The sequence below is a fragment of the Gadus chalcogrammus genome, chromosome 1, assembly GCF_026213295.1.
Source record: "Gadus chalcogrammus isolate NIFS_2021 chromosome 1, NIFS_Gcha_1.0, whole genome shotgun sequence".
In the NCBI taxonomy this organism is placed as follows: Eukaryota; Metazoa; Chordata; class Actinopteri; order Gadiformes; family Gadidae; genus Gadus; species Gadus chalcogrammus.
The window spans coordinates 25,794,814-25,804,813 of record NC_079412.1 but is presented as its reverse complement, the minus strand read 5'-3'; the positions used below and the strand labels follow the sequence as shown (position 1 = coordinate 25,804,813).

At 45.6% G+C, this 10,000-nt stretch overlaps 1 protein-coding gene across 4 annotated transcripts in view; it reads left to right on the top strand.

Annotated features, from left to right (window-relative positions):
• sema3b (sema domain, immunoglobulin domain (Ig), short basic domain, secreted, (semaphorin) 3B) overlaps positions 1–8,673 on the top strand; it is a 78,621-nt gene extending 69,948 nt beyond the window's left edge. For all 4 annotated transcript variants that reach the window (XM_056598396.1, XM_056598380.1, XM_056598404.1 and 1 more), the window contains exons 9-18: positions 319–433; positions 1,739–1,808; positions 2,289–2,433; positions 4,337–4,556; positions 4,966–5,057; positions 5,456–5,497; positions 5,718–5,875; positions 6,377–6,432; positions 7,469–7,608; positions 7,740–8,673. In XM_056598396.1, coding sequence (XP_056454371.1) covers positions 319–433; positions 1,739–1,808; positions 2,289–2,433; positions 4,337–4,556; positions 4,966–5,057; positions 5,456–5,497; positions 5,718–5,875; positions 6,377–6,432; positions 7,469–7,608; positions 7,740–8,246 — 1,545 coding nt within the window. In that variant the 3' untranslated portion in view covers positions 8,247–8,673. The remainder of the gene's footprint in view (positions 1–318; positions 434–1,738; positions 1,809–2,288; positions 2,434–4,336; positions 4,557–4,965; positions 5,058–5,455; positions 5,498–5,717; positions 5,876–6,376; positions 6,433–7,468; positions 7,609–7,739) is intronic.
• The last annotated feature ends 1,327 nt before the right edge of the window (positions 8,674–10,000 follow it).

The following is a 10,000-nucleotide window of genomic DNA, read 5'->3' as shown; positions in this document are numbered from 1 at the left end:
TTTGGAGGGAGGCATTAAGGGAGAGGTGGAATTTTATCGCTTGGATACTTTCAAAATCTATCTTACGCTGCCTTGTTTCTGCAATTTGCCTACCCTAGCTTTAAGAAAATCCAATTGTGACTGTATGCTTTGATTTTTCTCTGCCTCATCATGTGCCAGCGACGCTTTGAATACATTCTGTTTGCAATAACGCGTTTAATTAGTTCATGTTGTACGTATTTGAACCTTTGAACGTATTCGCGTGGGAACAATACAACGACAGTAATGCTTCATTGTCGGCTTCATGGTGTTTCATGTTTTCATGTCATTTGTTCCCAGAATGACATGGGCGGCCAGCGCAGTCTGGTGAACAAGTGGACCACCTTCCTGAAGACCCGGCTCATCTGCTCAGTCCCCGGAGCCGACGGCAGCGACACCTACTTCGATGAATTGCGTAAGTTCTGCTCCTTAATTAAATTACAGAGGAGATGGGAGGAGGGGGGAGGAAGAGAGGAGAGGAGAGGGGAGGAGAGGGGAGGAGAGGGGGAGGAGAGGGGGGAGCGCAGGGTGAGGAGGGGAGAGGAGAAGGGGAGGTGGGGAGGGGAGGAGAGGAGGAGGTGAGGAAGAGGAAAGGGGATGAGATAAGAGGAGAGGGGAGGAGGAGGAGGAGGGGAGGAGGAGGGGAGGAGGAGGAGGAGGAGGGGAGGAGGAGGAGGAGAAGGGGAGGGGAGGTCATTAGAGAAGAATAAAATGTAAAATCTTATAATAGAACATTTTCATAAATGACACAAACTTGTTTCCTCAAGATTTTGTATATTTTTATTGGTACATGTTTAAAAAAGGATAAAGATTATTCAATACAACATTGGGAACATTAGTCTTACATTGTGGAAGATAACTTAAGAGAAGAGCCATACATTCCCAAAAGGACTGGCCCCAAAATGTCTTCCTGCTTGTTCAAGTTATGTCCGGTAACAGATCTCCTAATAAGGCCAGCGCGGAGCTTATCTATACTGATATTAAGTGATGGAACGTCTCCAGCCGCTACATATATATGTTGACCTTAGCGTGGGAATGCATCTCCCTCTTTCTGCGGTGAGAAAAACTATATTTTTCCACAGCAAGAGAAACCTTCTGTAAGTATTTAGGTTGGTGTAATTTTCCGTCTCAGAGAGTAAGAGGATACACCAAAGGCTGAGATATCCATTCTTCCAGCAGCGTAATGCATTCATTACTCAAATTTAGTGAACGATAAATAAAGCGATATATCTTCAAAGTGATGAATACAGTCTAAGGTCCAGTAGATCTATCAATGAATTATCCATGAATTAAACAAACACAGGGGAATTGTGGAATTGTGTCCTATTAAAACTACCTTTTATGATGACTAGTACTTTTGCTGCTAGGAGTTAGCAATAAAAGCACATTGATAGAATGGTAGCCATAATCACCTGATCTCTAGTAACATTTTCATGGATCATTTTATTGCTGCGCCAGGTCCACCTCCTAGTCCATTTCCATCAGTACGTTCCAATTATGTTTAATCCGTCTAATTACATTAACTTGAGTTGAGGTCATTACGCTGTCGGCTACACTGCCTGTAGTCCTGTAGGTCAGTCTGCTGTGACCTCCTGGTTATCAGAGAAAGGCTTCTCTACAGCGACCGGAGACACGGCCTCAGGGACGTGTTTATCTTGGTGCCGACCTTTGACCCCGAGAGTTGCCGCCTCTGACCTCTGTGCATGTGTGTGTGTTCCAGGTGATGTGTTTCTGTTGCAGACGCGAGACAGGAAGAATCCTTTGGTCTACACGGTCTTCTCTACTTCCAGGTCAGAGAGAGGGTGGGATTGGGGGGGGGGGGAAGGGTTTTTTTCTTTGTTCCAGTCCATTATCTGGTCCTCTGTTTGCATGTACAGACATGAAAAAAGTGTGACAACACAAGTAGATAGAAGCTGATGATTAATTAGCTTCAATGTTTGGTTGTGGAGTGTTGTGAACAAATGTGTATATGCATATTTGTGTGTGTGTGTGTGTGTGTGTGTGTGTGTGTGTGTGTGTGTGTGTGTGTGTGTGTGTGTGTGTGTGTCTGTGTGTGTGTGTGTGTGTGTGTGTGTGTGTGTGTGTGTGTGTGTGTGTGTGTGTGTGTGTGTGTGTGTGTGTGTGTGGATGAAAGAGAGAGACAGGGTGAGAGAGGTAGATGCAGGGATGAGGCGGCCAAATTCCGGTTGACTCTGTGATCATGATTTGAGTGAAAGGGAATGTAACACGTGTTATATTGACCCGCCCCCCCTCTCTCTCTCCGCCAGCAGCAGTGTATTCAAAGGCTCGGCGGTGTGTATCTACACCATGAACGACATCCGGAGGGCTTTCCTGGGCCCCTTCGCTCACAAAGAGGGCCCTAACTACCAGTGGGTCCCGTTCCAGGGCAAGGTCCCCTACCCGCGCCCCGGCATGGTATGTTGCCCCGCTTTCATGTGGCGTGACCGGGGGACAACGATGGAATAGAGCCGAGGATATCGTATTGGTTCGGCGTGACATTGTGACGTTGACACGGCAAAATAAACGTATTTAAGTAATTGTTGCCAAAGTCAATCCAAATTAACATCATAATTTTTTGCTTGTTTTTGTTGTATCGTCCATTAATTATTTTTAAAATCTCCAAATGCTGAATCGTTCTTGGGACGTGGTATGCGTTGCAGTATTAATTGATAAAATCTAAGATATGGTATGTTTCTATACATAAGCCTTGTAACCCTTTGCTCCTACACCATAGAGCTGCAGGGCTCTTGTGTGGCGTCATTTCAGTCAAATCCTCCAGACAATCCCTCCCAATCCCTGTAATATTTGGTCTCAGGGAATTTGGAAGCACATGCTTGCAGCGTCAGCAAGATTTGGGTTTTAGACTTGGTTTTCTTCTTGTCCTGGCAGAGGGAGCCCTGGTGTTATCCCTTAAAGCTGTCCAACCACAGTGAACCGAGAAACCACTGCCTGATCAGAGCTAAAGATCAGCAGTAGTAGCTAACAGTGTGAATGTCACACTTTGCCAGGCTTTTCCAAGTTGAATGATACTAATGGGATCCAAATTACAAATAATTTATGTAGTATAATTATGGGAGCAAAACAAAATGAAAACTGACTTTAGGAGTCATTCAGAGGGACAAGTTAACTATCATTTTTGACTTACAAAGAACTGAAACAAATGTAACTAACAAAGAACTGGAAGGTTAACTCTAACCCTAACTAGTAGTATCATCCTCAGAAAGAAATAACTAAACAAGTAAATCTCCCACTTGCAACATTTGGCCCTACCCAGTAGTAGCATTACAGTATACTGTATGTCTGGCTAATATAAATGGATTATGTTGGATTTGGGCAATACTTTGAATGGCTAGTCAGCTGTGCTAATCGTATTAGAAATATAATATGGTGGGCACCCTCATTCCTGAAGTGCCAGTGCAGCCTAATGCGGCACTTACATGTGTGTTTCTTACAATCGTTTAAGTGGTCCTTTATTATTACAGTTTAAGTCAAAGCAACACACATATACACATACCCATACACACACACACACACACACACGCACGTGCACACACACACACACACACACACACACACACACACACACACACACACACACACACACACACATGCACTTGCATACACATACATACACACACGCACACACACACACACACACACACACACACACACACACACACACACACACACACACACACACACACACACACACACACACACACACACACACACACACATACACACATTCTTATAGGGTCATCTGGGGACCTTTTACCATCTTCAGATTTCAAGTCCTCAGATGTTCACACAAAGGAACTTCTGGATGGAACAGGAAATAGACACACCTTAAGGAGAGATCCAAAAACAGGGATTATCCTCTGCTGAATTGCAGGGTTTTTGCCTAAGAAGCCGAGTGGGCAGACATCGCTGAGCCAATGAAAACCAGCATTACCCAAGAGTTTAGTATAGCTGGGTTGGCTAAGAAATGCAACAGATCTCGTCAGACAGCAGTGTGAACAGTAGGACAGTTACAAGCCCGTTCACAATGGCTCCGTTCAGTTACGTTGAGCCTTACGCGCATTAAAATCAATTAGGAGGTAAAGAGAAAAAACGTGGCAAAAGGTATAACTCTTAAAAAGAAAATAATAACCTGGCAGCTAGGAAGGAAAAAGGTCAACAATTATTCAAAACGAATGAATAGTCTGCAGCATAACGACGTCTTCTCCGTCCAACTTTCCAGAGACCTTAGCATACATAAGCTCCCTTAATGAACTCCCCTCCCCCCACCCCACCGCCCCCCCAAACCCCCCCCCACCAGTGTCCCAGCAAGACGTTCGGCAGCTTCGACTCCACCAAGGGTTTCCCTGACGACGTGATCCAGTTTGCGCGGCACCACCCGCTCATGTTCAACCCGGTGTACCCGCTGAACCGCCGGCCCGTCTTCCTCCGCACCAACGTGGAGTACAGCTTCACCCAGGTGGCCGTGGACCGGGTCAACGCCGCCGACGGCCAGTACGACGTCATGTTCATCGGCACGGGTACGCACAATGCAGGCGCGGTGAACGCAACGCTGTGTCTAGAATAGAATAGAATAGACTTTTATGTTACTCTCAGGGTGCGATTTGTCAGAAAACCGGAGGGGGGGATGTTTTTCTTTCTTTTTTCATGAAAAAATAGGCAATCCACAGACCTAATTCTTTTTTAAGAACAGTTGAACGTTCATCTTTAATGAAAACTAAAAAGACATGAAACATTACATTTTCCAAAAAAATCGAATAAAAGAAAAAGAGGGGATGATGATCACAAAATGACTTTTTTATCATAGAAAAATAAACAACCATAATGTCTTTCAAATTCACTGTAACATGCAACTGATGGTAACTGATGTAGTAGCGATAATAAAAAATGTAAAATCGATCGACCAATCATCTTCTGTTCTGTTTGCAGACAAAGGGACGGTTCTGAAGGTAATCAGTGTTCCCAAGGAGCGCTGGAACAACATGGAGGACCTGCTTCTGGAGGAGCTGGAGGTCTTCAAGGTACAGCCGCTGGACACCACTGTTCTAATATCCCATGATATCAACACAAATACAACTACAACTTATTACGGTGTATAAGTATATAGTGTATCTCTATTTATTTATTTATATTTTTTATTTACCATATTTTTAATTTTTTATTTACTTTTTCAGTACTTATTATTCAATACTTGCTTATTGTTTGTTTATTGTTTACTGTTTATTGTTTGTTAAGATCGTGCGCAACGAATACGAATACCAAGACAAATTCCTCATATGTGTAAATGTATTTGGCAATAAACCTTTTCTGATTCTGATGATACGGCCCAAAGCACATGATACACCCCGCAACCATGCCCTGTCTATGTATAACATCAACACTTCATAACAACAGCCGTTTGATTCTCTCCCCCTCTCAGGATGCCTCATCCATCATCAACATGCAGATCTCCTCCAAACGGGTATGTCTATAATTCAATATAAGAATAAATATTCATAAATATACAATTTTGAATAAAGTATAATAAAATACTGATAATAAATATAGCTCAATCAACACCTCCTTATCCATTGAACCAATCAATGCAGTGAAATTAACTATAATCCCATGAATACTTCAGACCTGACCAGCGTCCCTTCCCCATGTTGCCTCATGACCGCTGGCCTCTGTTTGTCCAACAGCAACAGCTGTACGTGGGCTCGGACACAGGCATCGCCCAGGTGCCCCTCCACCGCTGCAGTGTGTACGGGAAGGCGTGCGCCGAGTGCTGCCTGGCCCGAGACCCCTACTGCGCCTGGGATGGCACCTCCTGCACGCGCTACCTGCCCAACACCAAGAGGTGAGGCTCTGGATAGGGTCATAAGAGATGCGTGTGCGTTGAGATATCCATTCGTTATACTATAGCAGAGTTATGCTCCGGTCACATCCCCATGAGATTTATTTGAATCACTCGAACGGATTGAAAGATATATTAATAGATCAACGCAAAGCGATGAATACAGTTTAACGTCCCGTAGATCTAGCAATGAGGAAAGGATTGAGGAAAGGTTATATTTACTCAATCCAATGATGATCCGTATTTTCATGCATTCGGAAAATAAGTTAAATATTCTGATTATTAATAAATAGAACCGAGGGAGGCTTACGCAACCCATTTGCTAAGCTAGACAGCTTTTCTTGAATGAGATCAGAGATGTGAAATGACTCGGAGGAAGAGACACAGCAAAGGGTTTCTGTTCCCCGACCCCAGTACGACCCTACTGACTCTCTCTAGTCTAGACATTGAATGAAGTGATGTCAGCACGACATCATGATGATAAACCATGTTTATTTCTTTCAGGCGTTTCCGTCGGCAAGACGTGAGGAATGGAGACCCCAACACTCTGTGTTCTGGAGGTGAGAGCTGCTGTTGAATGCCCTAAACCTTGAACCTCAGCGACCCTGAACCTCAGAGACCCTAGTACCCCCGTTCACCCTCTGACCATCCCGGCCCACAATAGCAGCTTTCTTTGCCTGATGGTTGCCCGGGCACAGAACCACAAGAAGCTAATCACTCGATTGGGAATGAATTGGTGACTTATCGTCGGATTATAGCCTGTGGCATCTGAGCCAGCCTATGTGAAACTGGTAAAGGTCACTAAATGAGCTAAGTGAGGGGAGTGAGAGAAAAACGTTTGGGGTCAACCACTGCTGTTGTGTGGTATCGGTCAAATATATTTGTTTGCAAAAAACGTCTGTGGTAATAGAAATAAAGTGCATGAAATATAAACATTGACTAAATGCCCTCCTCTTAGAAAACACAGGGCACAGTGGCCTGTCTGCACATTCATCATAGTTTGAGCAAGTATGTTAATTATAATTAATTATTATTTCTCACTAATGTTCATGGTGGAGATTCATGGCACAGAATGTATGGAACCTCATTATTGCCGCACTTCATCAATGACGGACTGTGTCTCAGACCGGCCGCGGCCTCTTCCTAGGGTCATGTGAGGTCGCAAACAGAGAGCCAATGGCTTCTTGTGTCTTGTTTTGCGCTAGCCGTGGAAGCATGTTGAACTCCCACTCGCTCTAACTGAATACGACTTAATCTACCAAAACTATGAATGAACATAACTGAATCTACACAAGCGGAACTCCATTCTGATTTGGAGAGACCAGTGTTTAGCAGCACTCTTCAATGAAGGTGGGCCAGAGGTCAAACATTTAAAGGAAAGCGTACTAGTTTAAGTTAAAGTGGGAAATAGCCCATTCACAATGACTACATCATCAATGCCCTTTGAAACAAAAAAACGATTCAAAGATCACACTCATATTCCCTTAAATCTTTAAATAACCTTTTCCGGTTCTATTCTAAGACCGATCTACTCTCAATGTCCCTCTGGGATACATGAGTTCTGAGACAGGTGTGTTTTTTCGCTGCCCCCTGCAGACCACCACAAGCATCGCGTGATCGAGCGGAAACTGTACGGAGTGGAGAGCAGCAGCACATTCCTGGAGTGTATCCCCAAATCCCTGCAGGCCAGAGTCACCTGGACCTTCCAGAAGAACCCACAGCAGACTCGGGAAGAGGTGAGCAGAGATGGGAGGGGGCTGGGAAGAGGCTTTATAAGACATAGCTGGACCGTCCTGCTGAGATGTCTCTCAATGTATTATCATCATCATGTCTTCGTTGTTTGAATCTATTTGTCCTGTCTCCTCAGGTGCGTCTGGACGACCGGGTCCTTCAGACGGACAGGGGCCTTCTGATCCGCCGGGTCTTGAAGAAAGACGTCGGCGTCTACCAATGCCACGCCATGGAGCACGGCTTCACTCAAACCCTGCTGGGCATCACGCTAGAAGTGGTCCCCTCCAGCTCCTCCTCCACCTCCATCTCCAACCTGCCCTCCGACTCCCCCGTCCGATTGGAGCCCCGCAGCGGGGGCGGGCCCTCGTCCACCAATCAAAAGCTGTGGTACCGGGACTTCATGCAGCTGGTGGACCATCCCAACCTGAGCACCGTTGACCAGATATGTGAGCAAGTTTGGGCGCGCAAGGCGGCAAGCGATCTATCGGAGAAGGCCGCGGTAAAACAAGCCCCGCCCGTTGCCCCGGTCAACAGGCCGCCCAACAAGAAGTGGAAGCACCTCCAGGACATCAGGAAGGGGAGGAACCGGCGAACCCACGACGGGAAGCAGAACCCGCGGGCCCCGCGCAGCGCCGGGGAATAACCGGGAAGGAGAGACGGTCCATGGCGGAGAGAGAGAGAGAGAGAGACCACGGTTTAGCAGAAGAAAGATACAAACAAAAACAAAATGTTAGAAAGACATGGAAAGAGACCAAATCATCATGGATGGGTCGAAATACACCTGCACATGCACAGTACACACAAACACACACACACACATGCACAAACAACAAACACACATTGGCACGCATATTTACGTGCACGTACATACAAAGACCGACTTGTATATTTAGCTATGGACGTCCCCTAACTATATGGTACCCTCCCCTCAGCCCCGCCCATCCACCAACTCCTCTACCAGACAACCTCTCGCACCTCTTTGCAAATTATGCATGCATCCCCCCCCCCCAAAAAAACACACACACATTGCCCCTGGTTCTGCATGTGGCTCGCTCGGTGAATATGACTCAGTAAGCTGTAAAACAAACAGGAGGACACCCATCCTCCTCAACTCTTTCTCTAGGGGCACATTTTGTTACAGACACTCGCTCTCCCCCCCCCCCGCCCACCCCCCCGGCCGCTTTGCTGTGGAGAGCGTTTCTCGGGAAAACGTTCTAACAAATCGAACTCGCTGGGGAAAACTTTGTCTTTCACTCTTTTTTCTTTTTCCTCTGACCCACTACTGCATCCTGCGGAAAATATGACCCCCCCCAAAACACTCCCATGGACACACTGTGCTCAGCCGCAGGGTGGGGTCTGTTGGAACCACAGTGGAAACGGGCCGAACCCGGTGGACCAGCCGGCCACTAGCGGCAGTCCTGGACTATGAACCGAGCTAGCACTCCAAACACTCAAACACTCCACATGGGATGTACTGGAAAAGGATCGGAGATCGCAGATTGTCGCCAGCTCACGCACACACTTAAAAAATGCAAAAATGTGGCAAATGAGCATCTTGTGCAGACCCTGCTGCAAGTTGCGAGTGTTTCTTCATGCGACGGATATTCTAGTGAAATGAAACCAAAACAACAGAACGGCTTTCCATTTTCCACTCGGCTGGGAGAGGGTTTTGGCCCATGCGATGGTACTAATGAGGGCGGTTTCTGCTCTATTCGTCTACATCACGAGCAGTTGAAGAAGAAAGTCATACCGAAAGTCAATCGGAATTGCACGAGTCAGAACAGACGTTTTCCAATGGCAATAACATTTTGATAGCACACCAACAAAAACACAAAGAAATCATTTCTAGTCCTATCACACCAATAAACGATCCCCCTGTGTTGCTCACATTTGACCGTTGACAATTGAATGCATATTCATTTCACATTGTATGGGGACAAAATCTCTCTGAAAAAAAAACATAAGCAGGAGCCAATAACTGTATTTACAAAAAAGACACTCGTTCTTACTAGAAGTCTTAAAAGTCTTAGCTATAATCGGCGACCCACAGCCCTCTGTTAGACCTCCCATCCCACATGTGAGGAGGACATGAGACTCCTTCTAAGCGTTAGCAGGACAAGGAGCAGGAGGAGGAGGAGAGGAGTGTGTGAGGACAGATGGGGGGGTGGGGGGTGATGATGGCTTGACAAGACCCTTCTCTTCTCCACGAATCCTAGAACACTTCCTTCTTAGTATGACAACCCATGTTTATGGGCCAATGGTATATATTAGCATGATATTTATGAGTGAAACTATTATTTGTATTTTCAACTGTACTTCTACTTTTTTCCACTGTTGTTGCATATGTTTGTTTTTTGTGATCTATGAATATATATATGCAAAAATGTTATAGATGAC